Raw genomic sequence first — 20,588 nt, forward strand, 5'->3', positions numbered from 1 at the left:
CCAATTTAATCAGGAACCTAAGACAGAAAGGAAAGCATCTTTCTGTTTTATCTTAAGTTTCCAAAATCCTGAGTAGGGTTGAGAGGGAATTTCTTAGCGAAGGTAAGGACGACGGTGGCCTGGGACACCAGGGCCAAATGCATCTCAACCGTCTCTACCAGAGGAGGCCGGCCCTCACAGGACGAGGGCAGGGGAGAGGTGCCTCTGAAAGGCAACCTACTGGAACAAGGAGAAATGCTTTTGCCACTAAATAAACTAAAAAACGAGAGAGAGAGAGAGAGAGAGAGAGAGAGAGAGAGAGAGCGAGCGCGCGTCACCTCGCTTCTCTGGAACCAAAGCAGCACCCAGTGTGAGGCTTGGGACTACAGTCCCAAGGGGTGTTTCTCTCTATGACCTTGAAGATCCCAGAGCTCCCCAAGGCTCTGGACATGCAGTCAGTCCACATTGTTTCTTATTTCTTTCAAAGGCAACATACTTGAAATGTTCAACCGAGTGCATATTCCTAGGGTATTTTACAATAACAATATGTACTCCTGGTAATGCGTTTACCATTAACATTACACCAAGAACATGACTCTTCTGAGTAACATGGTGATAGGAAACACGAATGGCTACTTTCTAGTTCTCTCAGCTGGCTTCTGAAAACAAGATCCTAAAATTCGTCTCCCCTACCTGACCCTAAATGGGAAGTTCAGCATTTCTTCTGATGGCAATTTCACGGTGCGCACACTCTCTTGTTACCATGGGAATTCCAAAGGATGAGCAAAAGAAGAAGCAAATGAGTATGTCATTTTAAAACTTCTCTAGCTTTTTGATAGATACAAAGTGAGCAGCCAGACCACATCAGCCGTTCAAGGCAGAGAGTTCTAGGACACAGCCCTTCAGTGGAGCCTAGCTCTTGTGAGGAATAAACTGGAGTTGATGAAAAAATGGAGAGAGAGCGAGTAACAGAAAGGCTTCCTGATGGACAGCTGAGGCCTGACTTCTGTGGTGCAAAGGCAGACTGTTCCCTACGCTGCATGACTCATCTCCCTCTGCCCATGGGCCGGGGGAAGCTAACTGTTTCCTACCATCAAATCAAATCAAATCAAATCAAATCAAATCAAATCAAATCATTTTCATATCTTTGGAAGAGTGGTAAGTAGAATTTGTGCTGTGCAGCAGGGAGGACAAGGGTGAACTTAGAATTTAGTTCTGCTGCCTGTGATTTGGGAAGTCAGTCTAAGCGTGTGAAGTCTTAGGTACAGAAATGTCCAACTGTCAGATGCTGCAAGCACAAACAAACCAATGTCTGTCAGACACACACACACACACACACACACACACACACACACACACACACACACACACAACAAAAGCTCTACAGAATCAGAAGAGTCAAGATAAGGAGGAGGAAACCAAACGTGACGTGTAGCTTATGCTCAGTGAAACACTAGCTACTAAGATTGGGGATAGGCTTAGTTTGGGTCTGTAGAATAAGCAGATCTGATGAAAGACTAGAATATAATTTGAATAATTTGTTTGGTTTTCTCATGAATTTTCCACACAACCACGGAGATGGAAACTATAGAACATTCAGGAGCCTGGCCGCGTTGTCAGGCCTTTGTGGACACAGACATGGCACTTACGGATGACAGGGCACGCTTCAGACCCATGACCTGGGCGGAGGGGGACGGGACGTCCTGCTCCATCAGCTGCTTCAGCTTCTCTCTCTCCGTTGATATGGTGTGAAAAGCCGACCTTAAAGTGAAGTAAACTATAAAGATATAATTATTATAAAAAGGAAGGAAGGAAGAGGCATAATTAAAAATGAAATACAGAGAGACGTGTTTCTTATAAGAGAACTTAGAAAAGTAATAGCCCTGAATATTTAGAGTGCAGGAAAGTCAACTCTAAATTGACTTTCTAAAAACACATCTGGAATGTACAACACTCAGAGTGAACCCTAACCTAAACTACGGATTCTGGGTGATAATGATGTTTTAATGTAGGTTTAATGACTGTAACAAAGGGACCACTCTGGAGGGATGCTGATAGTGGGGGAGGCTGTGTGTGGGGGGAGGGGGACGCTGGGGGAGGAGGCTGTTGTATATGAAAACGCTGTAGTTCATAAGCACAATTTTTCTGTGAACCAAAAATTGCTCTGAAAAATAAAGCCTATTAAATTTTTAAATCACATTTGCAATTCCTAAGTCCCTACCCACTATAAAATTCCATAATTTTATGACTTATCATCAAGAAGTTTTGACACTTGAAAGAACTAAACTTCTGGATTCTTATTAATATTTAGTTTTGTTTATATCTCCAAAGACTGGAAATGTTTGCAAACAAAGCTTATTGGTTTTCAGGATAACAACAGTAACAATGCAGTAGGGAAAGCAGATAGCACCTTAATTGGTGACCAAAATTAATCACCGGTGAGAGTCAGATGGGCTTGGTGTTATTTGGGGTGAAATACCCTGAAAAGACACAATGTCATTTTTGTCGTATGCCGACCGGGGACAGACAATCTGAATCCGATCATGAGGAAACAGCAGACAACCCAAAATAAGGAATATCCTATTTTTAAAATTTGGCCTATATGTCAATTTCATCAAAGAGAAGGGCTGAGGAACTGACCCTGGTTAAAGGGGGCTAAACAGCCACAACAATTATAGCCAATAAATGATCACAGCCTAGATCCTGTACTGAAGGGGAAAGGTGCTACGAAAGGGCATCACTAGGATGACTGGCACATTTGAATATGGAAGGTAGAATAGGTAACAGTACCGTCTCAGTGCTAAATTTCCTGGATTTCATGACTGAACTGTGATTCAGAACATCCCTATCCTTAGGAAATCCACACTGCGGTATGAAGGCATAAAGAAGGCATGACATGATTCTGACTCACACAGTTCAGAAAAATAAGCACGTGTGTAAGTGGATGTGTGTAGAAAGAGATAAAATAAACACGGAAAAATATTAAAAATGGTGAGTTTGGGTAAAGTGTTATATGGGAATTATTTGTATTGTTCTTGCAACTTGTCGGTGAGTTTGAAATTATTTCAAAATGCATAAGGTGTTACCTACCCTCTTCCTTGTTAGTCTTTCCAGCTGCTTGACCCAGAACTCCCCACCCTAAACTTGGCAGCTGGCTACTCTGCTCACTTCAGTGAGCATTCGGGTATAAAGAGAGCTTAGCAGATGCCTGAACTGATGTTTTAAAAACCATTAACACACACGACAACAAAATTCAGCAGGCGTTGATCAAAGAATGTACAAATTACCTCCTAAGAATGAGAAAACTGTCATCTAAATTACTGATAATGGATGTTATCTTTCCAAGCTCTTTGATTGTATTTTGCCTTAGAAGGGCAGGAAGAAGGAAGAGACATATTTCTGCTCAAGTGTGTTGGCATATTATTGAATTCCACGGGTTGCATTTTTAGAGGTATTGCTATTCAAGAGTGGCCTATTTAGTATCACAGAAATGAAATACGCATTACTGACTTCCTTCATTTCAAAGCCACAAGGACCATGGAACCTTTCTATATATTGTCACTGAACTTGTCTGAAGTTGCAGTGTTTAATGATAGACTTAGAGCATCTTCACAAAGTCACAGTACAAATAAGCAATCTGTCTAAACACACACACACACACACACAGTATGGTGCTTATCTCTACATAAGACAGAGGTCAAGGGTCAACAGATACTACAATTTCTAATAACGTCAGCTCTTTGATTTAAACGGAATCGATTAAACAAATAATGGGCAGCACAACAGAGTGACCAACAGTGTGGGCTCCCACACCAGCCCTGGATTCCTCCCAGCTCCATCCCTTCTTCCCTGTATGACTCTGGACAAGTGCATGGTGGACCTGAACTCCAGTTACCTCATGTGTGGATGGGGATGACGATAGCATTTACTTTGTAAGATCATTAGGGGGTTGACTGAGATAATGCACTTAACCCAATGCAGAGCAAACAATAAATCATAAATGTTACTGCAATAGTAATGGTGACAGAGAGGAAAGAAATGGGACAATGCAAGTGGTGACTCGTTTCCTGAAATTCTGCAGCAGTTTCAGGAAGATTCCGCGGTCTTTTGCCAGGACAATGCCAATAAATAACTGCATGCAGGTACAGGTTCTATGAAGAGCAGCCTCAGCAGGAAAGCAACAGCCCCACAGTTAAGAACGCCATCTCATGTCTATTAGACAGGCACTGCCCGCCTTTGCAACTCCTCAGGACCCGTTGCCCAACTGAGTGGGTCCCTGGGGGGTACCGCTTCACTGTAATTTCTTAAATTGATGTATAATTGGTAATACGACATTAGTACCAGGTGCACAACAAAATGGTTCGATGTTTGTACACATTGCAAAATGATCACCACAGTAAGTCTAGTTAACATTCGTTACAATTTTTTTCACCGTCTTATTTATTGTTCTAAATTAAATAAATGTGGCACTCAGCTGGCTGCCACTTTGCTAATCAATTCCTCTGGCTTTCAGAGGCCTGCACTAAAGCTAGAAGATTCCTATTAAAATTTTTAACTTGGCAGAACACGCACCTTTTGGTTCGAAATGTATAGTGGACAAGACTGTGGTGGGCACTAAGTAAGCCAAAAGAAACTCATATAGTCACTATATTTAATTTTAAGGTCAAAGCCGCCTGACAAAGGGACTCAGAAGACCAGATCCTCATGCACTAAATTTCTTAAATGACTGCTTAGGCCCACTCAGAGGACAAAAATACAGTGTTTTACAGCAGTCTCCTGACCCAGCACACAGAGCAGTGGTTAAAGGCTGCTCACAGGAGATCATATTTATATTAATCGTTAAGAATCTCAGAGGTCAGGAATATTCCCTATGACAGGAGTGTTCTCTCACTAATTTCTAACATGAAGCTACAGACAAAGAAAAAGAAAAAGAAAGATAACTGGTGTAGCACACCTATGGATATCTGATAATAAACAAGACCACATGGAAAGTCTTAGATGCTCAACTACAAAGAACCTCACAGACCAGCAAGGCCACCGCCACATGGAAGGACCAGCATCTCCTGGTCACAAGGCCTTTGGGCCCGTGCTTCTCAGAGCATTCGCTGTCTCCTAAAGCAGTCCACTCTTCTGGGGTAAGAAAGTCCTTTGTGCTCCTACACTGACATTTGCCCCAGAGTCTCCTCATTGGCCTCTTTCCTGGGGCTTTCAAATATCGGAAGGCAATTGCGGCCTCTCTGTTCACTCATCTCTTTCCCAGACTGTCTTTAGCCATTTCTCAGACCCCCTCACTGTTCTAAGAGAGTGGACACAAGTTGGCCTTCTGACAAAAGGGAATGCCATAAGCATCATACAATTGACTCTTAGTGATCTCCACCTTTCCTGTTTCTGCCGGCTTCCATGCCGTCTCTCCCCTCCCCCACCAATATATTTTTATTGATTTCAGAGAGGAAGGGAGAGGGGTAAATAGATAGAAACATCAATGATGAGAGAGAACCACTGATTAGCTCCCTCCTGCACACCCCACACTGGGGATTGAGCCCGCAACCCGGGCATGTGCCTTGACCAGGAATTGAACCATGACCTCCTGGTTCATAGGTCGACACTCCAACACTGAGCCACGCCAGCTAGGTCCATGCTGTCTTTTATTGAATTATATGGTGTGAGTACAGAGAGCATGTTTGGATAGCCAAGGCTGGTACTGAAGGACACCCATACCCTTAATTTACCTGAGCTCTATTTTTTAATATGCCCCTTCTCTAGAAGTTTCTCAGAAAAGAATAAGATCTTGAGGAAGACATGCGAATCACAGACATCACCTCCCTGGTGGCAGTATGGTACGAGGTTAAGAAGTTTGCAAAAAGGTGACCGAAACCGGTTTGGCTCAGTGGATAGAGCGTCGGCCTGCGGACTGAAGGGTCCCGGGTTCGATTCCGGTCAAGGGCATGTACCTTGGTTGCGGGCACATCCCCAGTGGGAGGTGTGCAGGAGGCAGCTGATGGATGTTTCTCTCTCATCGATGTTTCTAGCTCTCTATCCCTCTCCCTTCCTCTCTGTAAAATATCAATAAAATATATTTAAAAAATTAAAAAAAAAAAGAAGTTTGTAAAAAGGCAAACATGAGCCAACATCCTACTCTACCACTTTGTTACTGTTTAGATGTTGGACAAGTCCTCAGTCTCCACATCTGCATGTATGGAAATTGCCCACATCTCAAGAATGCCTTCAGGAAACAGTGAGAAAGCATGCCACTGTATAGCATCCAACCCACCGTAGGACACATTATTTATCTTTCCCTGTTTAATGAAAACAACATTTTGGTGAATTTTCTTTAAAACGTTAATACTAGTATACGTAAAATATCTGGGGTGGTTTCATCTTTTGTAATCCGCAGCCCCTAATTTCCAAACCTTACAGAATGCCCACGGTTTTAAAATACTTCTATCCCATGTTTTATCTAAAAGGTTCTTTAAATGTAAACACACTGAGTAATTTCATTAAATGGTCCTACTTATTTACTCATTATTATTTGCTTCAATACAATTGCCCAGCAGATTTTTATGCCAAATTCTATATTATGTTTGATAGATAGTCTGGTTTTCCTTTAAGCCATATATATTTTTAAACTGTTAACTGATGAAAATGACATCATTGTGACATACTTGGCTTTTTATGCAATGCTTCCATAAGCTCAAAACCATTTAAAAATGACCACTCAACCCCCGGGCCACACTGGCTAGGACCCTGTGCTGAGTTTTAGTTGAGTGGTCCCCGGAAGGGAACGCGCTCATTAGGCTCCCTGTGGCATTTACTGTCTCTAACCCCGGGCCCCAGCTGTTGTGGAATACGTGCGCCTGCACCTTTCTCGAGCACGGACCTTGACCTCGCCTGGGTATGTGGCAGCCCCGCAGCCGGCTGGCTTTCACAAAGCCCCAGAGACGGAGCAGCTGGCCAAGGCCGTCAGAGTCGGCCTCGAGGCCGCGTCCTCTGCGGGAGGACAGGATCAATGGACCCTGTTCCTGCTGAGGAGCAGCCTCCTCGTGTAGGTAAAATGCAGGCATTTCCCTCTGCCGGGAGGCAGCATTTTCCCATTTTTAAAACGACAGTTCATATTATTAAAAAGTAAAGGTGTTTTATAGGCATTCCTCCCCCAAAACCTAACATGCAATGCCTAATTATAACTGATGCTTTAATAGTAGAGGACACATGGGGGGAGAGGCGGGGAGAGGAGCTTTAAAGGGTCAGGGCAGGTAATTCTGCCCATTTCACACACAGCAGCACCGCAAAACACGGACAAAGTTCCAGCGAGAGCGAGGGCAAGAGTTTGAGGCAGGAATCTGCAAAGAGCATGACATGGCTTCCCCACAACCAACATGTGTTAGGTTTGTAGACTAAGGAAAAAAAGAGCTAAAGTAATTAATAACAGGAAAGAAAGAGAAACACTGGTCTAGGAGAGCAAGGCAATGGAGAGAATGTCTGCCTGGCTGGTGTGGCTCAGTGGTTGAGCATCAACCCAGGAACCAAGAGGTCACGGTTTGATTCTGGTCAGGACACATGCCCGAGTTGCAGGCTCAATCCCAGGCGGGAGCATGCAGGAGGCAGCTGATCAATGAGTCTCTCTCATCACTGATGCTTCTATCTCTCTCTTCCTCTCCCTTCCTTTCTAAAATCAATAAAAAATATTTTAAAAAACATAGAGGGAATGTCTTATTTCCTACTGAAAGCACAGCCCTCCCATTTAAAAATATTTAACCTATTTTTTTTTCTTTAAAAATGATTAATAGATGAAATTAAAAAAACATAAACACAAAGGAGATAATAAGTGTTACATCTCAGTCTCCATCATGAGAATGCTGGTGTATATCCATTCAGACTTTTGAGTATGCCTATACACACCAGGTTTATATAGTTTATTTTTTCTGAAAAAATGGGGTCACACCTATAGGTTGTTTTGTGACCTTGTATTTTTACTCACTGATATGCTATGAACTTCTCCCTTCCTGTCTCCATAAAAATGTCCCCGGCTACCCCATGAAAGGGCAGTGAGCCACCAGGTGAGGAGTACAGACTCTGGGGTCAGGCCGGTGAGGATTCAACTCTCAAGTTGGCTGTTTTCTACCATGTGGCCTGCAGGAAGTTCTCTGGCTTCTCTAAGCCTCAGGTTTCTTACCTGTGTAATGGAGGTTACACTAACACCTACTCCCTAGGTTGTTGCTAGAATTAAATGAAATACAGTGCGAGACAAGTGCTTAACAACTAACTACCTGACAGACAGCTCTGAGCTCAAAATAAGCTAGCTATTATTATTATTATTATTACTATTGTTATTATTAGGCTATGGACTATCCTATCATATGATTATATTACATTAAAAAAATACAGTTCCTCTGTTTGGGGCATTTAGGTGACCTCTAATTTATTTTTACATTTCAATTTTGAAGTCATTATAGACTCACAGGAAGTGGCAAAAACAGTACAGAGAAGTCCTGGATACCCTACATCCAATTTCCCACAGTAAAATATCGTACATAATTATGGTACAATATCAAAGCCTGGAAATTGACATTGGGATTGACTGCTCTTATTCAGATTTCACCAGTTTTACATGCTCTTATTTATGTTTATGTGTGTAAATAAATATAAGTCAATGTAATTTTGTCATCTGTGTAGGTTTGTGGAGCCACCATCAGAATCAGGATACAGAACTGTTCACCACCACCAAGATCCCTCTTGCTACCTCTTTATACTTTCCCCCTTTCTCTCCTCCTTATCTGTAACTTTGGGTGACCATTAATCTCTTCTCCATCTCTATAATTCTATCACTTCAAAAGTGTTAGTAAGTGGAATCATACACTATGTAACTTTTTGAGATTGAGTATTTTCAGTCAGCATAACGCCCCCGAGGTTCCTTCAACTTGTGTATAACCGAAGTCAACTCCCTTTCATTGCTGAGTAGTATTCCATTGTATGGATATACCATGGTTTGTTTAACCATTCATCTGCTGAAGAACATTTGGGTTGTTCCAGTTTTTGGCTAATACAAATAAACTTGCTTTGAACACATGTGTAAAGGTATTTGTGGCGAGTTAAGTGTACATTTTTTCTGGGATAAATGCCCAGGAATGTGAATGTTGGGTTGCATGATGTGTTTATTTTTATATAAAACTGCCAAACTTCTGTCCAGAGTAGCTGTATCATATTGCATTGCCACCAGCATTTGGTACTATCAGTATTTTTTTTTTAACGTTAGCTACTCTTATAGGTGCATGGTAATATCATGGTTTTAATTTGCATTTCCTACTGGCTAATGATGTTGAACATTTATTCCTAATTTTTGATGTAATAAACAGTGCTAAAATGAATATCTTTATTTGAATAAATTTTAAGTTAATTCCTACAAATTAATTCTTTAAAGTGGAGTTGCTGAATAGGCAGATTTTTTTTTTAAAGTATCCATTTATATCCCAATCAGCAGCATATAAATTACTCAGCTATTAAATCATACCTAATGCTCTCACTATCTCCCCTAATAAGTTTAGAAGACACTTCTCAGGGAAATTTAAAAAAAAAAACGGGTTGCCTAAAATCTCAAAAGATCAGGAAATTAACCAACCGAGGTCCTTCTCCAAGGACAGCCCACATTCAGACATGCACTTAATATTTTTCATTAAACACGTACCTTTATGGGCAATATGACACAGATCCTCTTGCATTTTAGAAAACTCAGATGAGGTTTCAGAGCCATCAGAATTATTTTTCTCTTCTCCAAAATCTAGTGTCGACAAATTAGGATTGGAAGAATGCAGTCTTTGTGGGCCGTCAAAAGGTTTAGGCACCTAAAGTAATACCAAAAGGAGATATTTCTTTTCAGATGCAAATTGCTCAGAATATTTACTTGTTTCTAAGATTAGAAAGTAGTGAGAAAAGGTCAATATGTAGGAAAGTCTTACTATTGAGTGATTACTTATAAGAAAAATAAATGAAAACTCAGGAAAGCACTTTCCACCACAAGTTGGACTGGCTTCTTTCAAAAACAAAAATGGGTGAAAGCCCTGGCTGGTTTGGCTCAGTGGCTGAGCATGGGCTTGCAGACTGAAGGGTCCTGGTTCGAAGATGGTCAGGGCACCTGCCTGGGTTGTGGGCTTGATCCCCAGTAGTGGGTATACAGGAGGCAGCCAATCAGTGATTCTCTCTCATCATTGATGTTTCTATCTCCCTCTCCCTTCCTCTCTGAAATCAACAAAAATATATTTTAAAAAAATGGGTAAAAAAGCACATATAATATAGTCTGCCCTTATCTGTGGGGATATGTTAAAAGACCCCATGGACACCTGAAACTGTGGATAATACTGAGCCACAGAGGCACGCAACTTAAACCTTATGAATTGTTGATTTTTGGAATTTACCTTTTAATGTTTTTGGACTGCGGTTGACTGTGGAAAACCAAAACCACAGAAAGCAAAACTGCATTTAAGGGGAGACTGATATATTCTTTGGAAATGATAGAAGTATTAAAGCTATAGGTTGAAAATGATGGCTAAAGCTGCTGGGCTCTTTCTCATTTATATTCAGTTCCTTTCTCCCAGCAATAATCCTCCAGTGTCGAGAAACCAAGATGGTGGCATAGGTAAACACCTGAACTGCTGCCTCGCACAACAATTTCAAAACTACAACTAAAAGACAAAATGGACATCATCCAGAACCACAGGAAGGCTGGCTAAGTGGAAATTCTACAACTAGAAGGAAAGAGAAAAGCACACTGAGACTCAGAGGAGCTGTGGAAGTAAAGGCAGAGGTACGGAGGCGCGCGCGGAGAGGGCTGGCAACTGAGTACACGGCTGGCTTTTTCAAGTGGGAGGGAGACAAAAGCTCCCAACTGCTCTGAACTCCAGTTCCGGGTGAGACTCTGGGGACCCAGACTCATACGGGGAGAAACTGGACTGTCTGGCAGTGGGCAAAACTCGAGGGCGGCTTTCTATCAGAGGTGCTTGCAGCGATTACCACGGGACACTGAGACACGGGTGCCTCTTAGGGCAGAGCTGACGGGAAGCCATTGCTATTTGCTCTGCCCTGAGACTCCGCCCCATCCAAGCTGTTCACAGAGGCTTTTGCATATGAATGGCCTGGTCCTTTGAAAACTAAACTTACCTAACAAACTGCAGCTGAGTCAGAGAGACCCAGAACATCCAAAAGAAGGCCCAAGGCCCCGCAGCAGCTTGCATTGCTTCACAGCTGGGCCTCATCTGAGCACCTCCAAAACCCAAACAAAGAAGAGGTATCTGCAGATCTCTCTGTAGCTCCTGCTGAGTGGCCTCAGGCAGAGGCTAAATTAGTACCTCCTTGGAGATCCAAGAGCCAGTGTACCCAGGGGTCAGAGTGGGACCATCCAGATTACAACTCCTTACATAAGGAACACACTCAGGGGGCAGACTCAGTGAGCACCAAAGCCCCACTGAAGCAAGTTTTGCCCCATAAGGGTGTCTCCAGCACAGAAGTTCTCCCATCATAGACACAGCTGATCCTCACTACCAGTTGGCCTGGAGGGCAATTCCTCCCAGTGAGACCAACAACAATCAAGGCTTAACTACAACAAGACTGTGCACACAGCCCACAAAGGGGTGCACCAAGAGTGTCCACCTCAGGTAACTGGGGAGGCTGAGCCACTGGGCCCTATAGGACACCTAGCACACAAAGCCACTCTATCAACTCAGGGAAGCAGCCAAAATGCGGAGACAAAGAAACAGATCACAAATGAAAGAAATGGAGGAAAGCAAACGACTGGATATAGAGTTCAAAACCACGGTTATAAGGTTTTTCAAGAATTTTCTAGAAAAGGCCGATAAATTTAGTGAGACCCTCGAGGATATGAAAAAGGATCAACTAGAAATTAAGCATACACTGACTGAAATAAAAAATAATATTCAGAGATCCATAGCAGACTAGAGGATCACAAGAATCAAGTCAAAGATTTGAAATACAAAGAAGCAAAAAACACTCAACCGGAAAAGCAAAAAGAAAAAGAATCCAAAAATATGAAGATAGTGCATGGAGCCTCTGGGACAACTTCAAGCATATCAACATCTGAATTACGGGGGTGCCAGAAGAAGAGAGAGAGCAAGATACTGAAAACCTATTTGAAGAAATAATGACAGAAAACTTCCCCTACCTGGTGAAAGAAATAGACTTACAAGTCCAGGAAGCGTACAGAACCCCAAACAAGAGGAATCCAAAAAGGACCACACCAAGACACATCATAATTAAAATTCCACGAGCAAAAGACAAAGAATATTAAAAGCAGCAAGAGAAAAACAGTTAGTTACCTACAAGGGAGCACCCATACAACTGTCAGCTGATTTCTCAACAGAAACTATGCAGGCCAGACGGGAGTGGCAAGAAATATTCAAAGTAATGAATAGCAAGAACCTACAACCAAGATTACTCTACCCAGCAAAGCTATCATTCAGAATTGAAGGGCAGATAAAGAGCTTCACAGATAAGAAAAAGTTAAAGGAGTTCATCACCGGCAAACCAGTATTATATGAAATGCTGGAAGGTATTCTTTAAGAAGAGGAAGAAGAAGAAAAAGGTAAAGATAAAAATTATGAACAACAAATACATATCCATCAACAAGTGAATCTAAAAATCAAGTGAATAAAAAATGTGATGAACGGAATAAACTGGTGAATATAATAGAATCAGGGGCATAGAAAGGGAGTGGACTGACAATTCTCGGGGGGAAAGGAGTGGGGGGTGTGGGAAGAGACTGGACAAAAATTGTACACCTATGGATGAGGACAGTGGTGGGGAGGTAAGGGCAGAGGGTGGGGTGGGATCCGGGTGGAGGGGAGCTATGGGGGGAAAAAAGAGGAACAATTCTAATAATCTGAACAATAAAGATTTATTGAAATGAAAAAATAATCCTCCAGTGTCTAGGTTGTTAATAGTGGATAGGTTTAGAAATGTTTTCTTTATTTGCTCCTGGTGCTTCTAGAAAATGAACTAACTTCTCACATATTTGTACACAGATCACTCTTTACTTTGAAAGTACTTAAGTTCAACCCATAAAGTGCTTTGAACCAGAGTCTACAAGAATACAGCAGATGACTTACCCGTAACTTTCTGATTTACCTGGACCCTAATATTGTTTCAATTTAACATGCAATGGCCAAGCTGCAAATCTTGGGCTCCGGCTCAGCTATGCATTGGGAACGTCAGCAGCTAGTGTGACACAGGAAACGAGCATCTGCACAATGTCCTGTTCCCAGAAACTCCAGCCAGTGGGCTCAGAGGGTGAGGACCCCACTGAGCAGCAACGGAAGAAGGGGGTCAGAACATCTACCCAAGCAGGGAAGCGAGCAGGCAGGCTAAGCATTGAAGAATGAGAAGCCAAAGCCTTCGAAATGGCTCTAGTCCCGCCAGCCTCATGCCATTTCCCCTTACCCAGTATTACATGCCTGTTCTAGGGTCCAGAAAATCTCAGTGACTGAATTCATCTCTCTGCACAGGGTATTGGATAGAATAATTAGAATCTTCACCGGTCTATTCTATTCTCTTACTTGAGTTCAAGTAGTCCCCAGTACATGACGTGCAGAGAAGGGCCAATGGAGGAACCAGTCCTCTGGGGAAGCAGTGGTTACCTGTAGTGTTCCTTTAGTATCTTTGCCAATAGCTCGGGACCGCCACCTCCTGTGCGATCTTTTCTCCTTTTTAGGACTTTCAAAAGCTCCACCCTTTGTTTCAAAATGGGAAAGAGAGCACAGACAGTAAGATCCACCAAACCAATAGGGGAAAACGCACAGCAAAGTAACCACCTCCATCCCCTTGAACTTGGCCCAAGCACCGGACCAGACAACATCCCACTGTTAGTGAAAGGCGGGGAGGAGAAAGGAAAGCAGGAGAGCATCAAGATGCAAACGGAAGAGGGACCTGGCTCACCTGGATGGCGTTGATAGCAGGCGCTGAATACGTCCGATGCAGGACGTCCATGCTCTGGAGGAGCTGGCTCATTTCCAATAGGTAGGAGTGGCAGTGTGCCAGGTCTGCGAGAGAAAAGCAAAAAGCTGACTCAGGGGCACTTACCTGGGCATTTAGGCACCGCTGTGCTAGCACAGCTACTTTTCTCGTTTATCGGTATCTGATGTGCACCTGTTAGGATAGGAAATGTGACTTCCTTTTTTCCAGGGGAGGCAGTAGACCAGTGGTCAGCAAACTCATTAGTCAACAGAGCCAAATATCAACAGTACAATGATTGAAATTTCTTTTGAGAGCCAAATTTTTTAAACTTAAACTTCTTCTAACGCCACTTCGTCAAAATAGACTCGCCCAGGCCGTGGTATTTTGTGGAAGAGCCAGACTCAAGGGGCCAAAGAGCCGCCCGCATGTGGCTCGTGAGCCGCGGTTTGCCGACCACTGCAGTAGACTGTCGTGGTTAAAGGTATGGATCTGGAGAACCAGGCTGCCTCCGTTTGAATGTACTTAATGAACTGTGAGTCCCTGGCAAATTATCTAACTGCTGCGTGCCTCAGTTTTCTCATCTGGAAAGTGGGGATAATTATACACCTAGCTCACAGTTGTGAGTTAAATGAGCTAATATATGCAGTGTGCTTTTAGAGTGCTGGCACATTGTAAACACAAACTGAGCCATCATCATCATCTCTTCTAATATTGCAATAACAGGGTGTCACTGTCCACTAATAAGGACCTGGTACAAGTTAAATGATGCACTTCTGCAAACTGATCTAAGAGGACCTACGATAGTCTAGGACCAGTTCCTGGGTCACTAACTCAAAAACAGTCCTCAATTTGCTGTTTACTGCGTGAACCAGCTGTGTCTGCCGAGGAATCAATGCCCAAATGCATTAAGACGGTGGCTCTCAAACTCTGGTGCCAGCAGAATCACCCAGAGAACCTATACAACCACAGATGGCTGGGTCCACCTCGGTTTCTGACTCAGACTATCTGGGTTGGTCCTGAGACTCTGCATGTCTAAGTTCAGAGGCCAGGCCAGTGCTGTTGGTCCAGCCCCTCAGACGATGCTTCAAGGACTACTGTCCCAAAATGTTACTCAGTGACGCTCGTGAGTGACATTTACTGAGAGGGCAAAACGTACATGGCCCTAGATGGTAATATCACTCACCAGAAGCAAATGCCGCCTTCAAGGCTACCACCTGGCGTCTTTCTCTAACAGTGGTTCTGTCGTGGCTACACCTTACAATCAACTGGGAAAATTTTTCAAATGTCCAAGTCCCACCCCCAAACAACTGAAGCAGAACACCCACAACCCCACAGGTGACTATTTTGTTATTTAGTTCCCTGGGTGATCTTAGCTAATTATGGTTGAGAACACTGAGCAGCTTAGGGCAAGAGTCGTCAATCCTGGCTCCTTATTAGAATCACTTAGGGAACTTTGAAAAATTAGTGATGCCAGGGCCCTACTCCAAACCAACTGAAAGAGATGCTTCGGGGGAGGGGCCGGGTCATGCGTATTCTTGCACTTTGAAAGCCTCTTGGTGATTCTAATGTGCAGCCCGGGCAGAGAACACCTGTTTTGTGTGGGTCTCCGCTCGCCTCTAGAACAGTGATTCTCAATCTCAGATGTGTGTCCGAATCCTTTTTGGCATTTAAACAAATAAACAGCTGTGCAGACCCCACCCTGGAGGCTGTGGTTGAATAAGCCCACGTGGAAATCAGGCATCAGTACTTGAAGAATAGAAAAGAAAAGGTGATGACATAACACTCTGCAAGGAGAGTGTTCTTTGCTAATCACGAGTGCACTTCATCAGCAAAACGGGAGAGGGAGTGTGGACAGTGATGCGGGATGCAAGCGCGCCCGAGGTGTCAATGCTGAACCCGGTTGATCGAAGAGCGGGGAAGGAAGGAGGCCGCTTTTTAAACGCCCTACCTTTCGAGCACTGCTCCATGTCCTCCGAAGACTGCAACCACAATGGGACGCGAACCTCTCCACAGGAAAAGGATAGATTGCTTCCAGTTTGAAACGAGTTCTGCTTTGACATACTGCTACGCTGTTCCCGAGATGACAAAAACCAGTGTCAATGAAGACAGAGCCCGTGGGAGCACTCTAAGGTAAATGGATAACCACGTGGGCTAGCCCCTAAGGGAAGCCATCTGCCTGGCCGGGAAAGAAGCTTCTAGCAAAGCCCTCCAGTGAAGAACGTGGCTCTGGCTGTCACCTGGCCAGGCCAGGAGGCCGTGGACTGCGGCCCTTCTTCTGTCCAATGATAATCGTATCAAAATCACGATATATGTTGGGGGACTTTGCAATCCCACGTGGCTATAAATGCACCGACTGCATTTCACAACCAGATAAGAAAACCAAAGTCAAGCTGGTCAAGAGGAAGGTGGAGCATTCGGGGTATAAAGTTCCTCTTCACACGCTATTCTCCAGGTGCCGTTCCGGAGGGAACACGCTCCCTGGCCCTGGTGACTCATGGGACAAACGGGCTCGTTAAAAACCAGCTCAGGCTTCCCTGCTCCTCCCCTCCAACCATTCCTTCCTCAGACCCAGCCCCTTCCCCAAGTGGGGACTCCCCCCCAGAGCCACCCCTTTGTTAGCTTCATTATTGGCAAATTATTACCTTCCTACTTGAGAGGGAGTCCAAGACCCCAGGCCCAGAGTCGGTGACGGTGGGCCCCGGGAAGAAGTGGTTCATCTCGTGTGGAAACATGGCGATCTCATTCTGACGATACATCCGATGGTGGCGGAGTTTGGACACCCACTCGTCAAAGACGTCATCTGACTTGACCTACATTGTGTCAGGTTGGAAGAAGGAAACAAGAGCGTCACTCAGTCACTCAACAGCATCTCCTGGCGCATGTAGAAATGTCAGCTTATTGACTCAGTTTACGTTATGTGATCTATGGGACAAGATGAGGAGGAAAGAGAGTGAAAATGGTTTTGTAAACTACACACTTAGGTTTTCCATGAAAGGGTCCAATTGCTATACTAATAGGAGGAAAGCAAAACAGTACCGGTTATATTAAACAACAAATAAAATGGAAATTTATATTTCTCTGTCTCAAAGCATTTCCAAGTCCTGTGTCCCAGCTTATCCTATCCCTGCTGAAAATATTAGCACCCTGCTTTCTTTTTAAACTCTTTCATAATTTGGACTCTTCAGATCAATCTTCTCTGAACTGGAATGACTCAGTAAATTCTTCCTAAGATATTTAACTTTGTAAACCTCTGTCAGAGGATACATTGCTGAGGAATATGTTAATAAATGTGAAGGTTATTTAAAAGAACATTTCTCCTGCTCTCAGAAATAGAAAAAATCTGATAAAGTATTATTGGTGATTTCCAGGGTTTTTCAAATTCACACACACAAACATTTAGCTATTCATGCCCTGGCCAGTGTGGCTCAGTTGGTTGGGCATCGTCCTGGTTTAATTTTCCATCAGGACACAACATTGACTGGCTGCCTCCTGCACACCCCCTACTGGGTTGTGGGCTTGATCCCCAGCAGGGAGTGTGCAGGAGGCTGCCAATCAATATTGCATTCATATAGATGTTTCTCTCTCTCCCTCTCCCTTTCTTTCTCTCTAAAAATCAATATTCTTTTTAAAAATACATTTTTATTGATTTTAGAGAGAGGAAGGGAGAAGAATAGAGAGATAGAAACATCGATGAGAGAGAAATATTGATCTGCTGCCTCCTGCACACCCCTCCCACCTCCCCCCACCCCCCGTGCCCCCTGCACTGGGAATTGAGCCCACAACCTGGGTTTGTACCCTGACGGGAAATTGAACCCTGACCTCCTGGTTCATAGGTCAACATTCACCAGCTGGGCAAAAATCAATATACTTTTTTTAAAAATTAGCTATTCTCTCCATAAATATCTATTAATATCTAATTTCCATGAAAAATACTGTTCGTAAATAGTAATTTTTATTATTATAAAACATTTCAAATGTTCATAAAAATACTACAAAAAATATTACCAACACCTATGCAGCATAGACATTTCTTAATAGTCAATATTCCTGTGGGTGTGTGAGAGTATATTAAATATTTCCAAAATGAAAAATGATAGATTCTTGTATATTAGAACACAGACCCATAAAGTAACAATTTATAATACCCCCAAAGGATGTATGGTGGTTCACTTCTAAGACGAAAAATTTAGGTCAGTGCTGTTAAAATCTTTACCAATGCCACTGCTGAGAGCGAAGATGTGAAACTAAATGTCAGCTGCATCATTCACTTGGGAAATGGTAGGTTGGCTCTTACATTTGCTGTGTTATTAGAAGGATGTACAAGACTTAAAACCTCTCCAGGTGCTCTTGAATGTGTCATGCACAGGAACAAGCAATACAAACAGGCTCATCTCCCCACTCCCCTAAATTATGTCCTTGAAATAGATTTCATTTCCCAGGTGTGATTAACAGGAATCTATGTCATCCTGTGCACTCATCTGCTCTCAGAGGCCCTTGAAAATCAGTGCCCAAAGTGTTCATCTTGACTCATTTTGTATTGGTTCAACAGAAGAATAAAAGCACTTTGTTAAATAATGGACCAGGGTTCCGTTTCAGCCCGTCAAATAGTTCCAGGACTGTGGGTGGATATCCAAGTAACTCTGCTACCAGATCCCTCATCCATAAAGTAAGAGAATGGCACTGGATGACCCACATTTAAAAACGGCCTGCCTCTGAGGCCACTAAGTAGAACCTTCTGATAACTACGCACACCTACACTGACAGTCATAGCTCACGTTCAAGAGAATGAGCAAGAAGCACAAACAGAACTTCAACTGATTCAACTCAGGGAAGTATTAAACTGTGTTGTCCTGATATTAGCATTTAATGTGTCTTAAAAGGCATTCTAGTTCTTTAAAAATTAGGAATTAAAAATCACTTTTATTTGGTAAACTAGAATAGTGGATGAACAAGAACCTATAATTTCCTGGCTGAGTCAAAACACAGAACTAAGAGTCACTGAGGTACAAGGAGAAATAACCTAAATTATTGTAAAGGAGATTGACCATTTAAGTGGGGGTGGGGAAACTGTTCTTTCCTAAAGCTTTTTTTTTTAAAAGATTATATGTCTCTGCTTTCTTTACTTCACACCAGTTGTTCTCAGCCAGGGGTGGTTTACCCCTCCCCTCAGGGACATTTGGCGATGTCTGGAGACATTTTTTGGTTGTCCTAACTGGAGGGGGTTGTTACCAACATCTAGAGGCCAGGGATGCCACTCGACCTCCTGCAATGCACAGGACAGGCCCCCCCAGCAAAGAATTCTCCAGCCCACCATGTCACTAGCGTTGAGGGTAAGAAACCCTGCTTTACACAATTCACCATACCCACAGGTGGGGGGCCCTGGGTTAGGAAGCAGAATGGACTTGACTATCTTGTGTGGTCAGTGGATCACATATATATGTTACATGTCTATTTGCCCAAGCACCACACACATACATGCTATGGGAGGACAGGGAGCTCATAATCTCATGCTTTTACGCTCCCAACCCTCAGCCCCCACTGCCAAGTCCAAATAATGTGACCAAGTAAGAAAAAGTGTCTTAACATTTTCTCAGTTAATTTCTAATATTTGGGAACCACCTAATAATTATATGTAGTAACTAAACTTATTGAGATTACTATGGACCAGGCATTAGGCCAAGTTTTCTACATGAGGCCCTACAAGACGAGCACTATAATAATTCCCATTTTGGGGTGTGAGAAAACTGAGGCCTTCAGACATCAAATAATTTGCCAAAGGCCAAGAGCTAGTAAATAGCCAGGTCAAGCATGGAACCAGATCTGAACCTCCAAAGCTCTTGTCTCATGCTTTCAACCATCTCTGCCACCTGCAGGCAGTTAAGCCACTTTCAGAAGTACTATTTGGAGGCCCACACTTTAGGGGGGAAATTCCTGACATTCAATGCAATAGGAGAAATTTAATGGAACCCACATAAAATTAGCCAAAGTTGTAAGTCAGGCTAAATATTAAATATTATATTTCAAGGAACATATTTTAACCTATAGTAAATGGTTCTTCACTAAACATGATCCTGTATTTGGAAACAGGAAGATGTTTTATCATTGATCATTGCCATAATTACGAAGGGGTACAGGGGGATGTGGGGACAAGGAGGCTAAACCTCCAGCAGTGTGGGCCATCAGAAATGCTTTCACAGGGAAGAGCTACATGTTGGCTGGGCATTTAGAAGTCTGGACATTAAAAGGCACCGTCAACAGTACCGCACTGCAACACAGAGCAGCTCTGCCGTGGAGACGGCAGCCGGGAGGGGTCACCTTCAGATGGTAGATGTGCTCCTCGGTGTCCAGGTCTATGCACTTGGATGACTTCTTCACAGACATCACCGAGAGCCCCACATCGATGCAGCCGTGCAGCTTCTCCCTCTCGATCTGCGGAGGCAGGAGGAGGGCGCCTGAGAACCGGACGCCACAGTAACATCCTGGACACCCCTTCGCCTGCCACGGCCACTGACCGTAGCCCTAAGAACTACGACTTATCAAGCACCCACTGTGGGCCAGTACTGAGTTCCAAGTGCTGCACATGCGTTATCTTGTTTAATCTGTGAGGGGCGATGTAACAAATGGTTTACCCAGCCAGTAAGTGAGGAAGCAGGAAG

General features: G+C 43.4%; 1 protein-coding gene across 4 annotated transcripts in view; it reads right to left on the minus strand.

Moving 5' to 3' along the window:
- Positions 1-20,588, minus strand: part of OSBPL3 (oxysterol binding protein like 3) — a 151,089-nt gene that overhangs the window by 41,055 nt on the left and 89,446 nt on the right. For all 4 annotated transcript variants that reach the window (XM_080666458.1, XM_080666456.1, XM_080666459.1 and 1 more), the window contains 7 exons: positions 20,248-20,361; positions 16,575-16,742; positions 15,881-16,001; positions 13,915-14,018; positions 13,617-13,709; positions 9,659-9,815; positions 1,629-1,756 (listed from right to left, as the gene is read on the minus strand). In XM_080666458.1, coding sequence (XP_080522584.1) covers positions 1,629-1,756; positions 9,659-9,815; positions 13,617-13,709; positions 13,915-14,018; positions 15,881-16,001; positions 16,575-16,742; positions 20,248-20,361 — 885 coding nt within the window. The remainder of the gene's footprint in view (positions 1-1,628; positions 1,757-9,658; positions 9,816-13,616; positions 13,710-13,914; positions 14,019-15,880; positions 16,002-16,574; positions 16,743-20,247; positions 20,362-20,588) is intronic.

Source organism: Plecotus auritus, assembly GCF_963455305.1.
Source record: "Plecotus auritus genome assembly, chromosome: 4".
Taxonomy (NCBI): Eukaryota; Metazoa; Chordata; class Mammalia; order Chiroptera; family Vespertilionidae; genus Plecotus; species Plecotus auritus.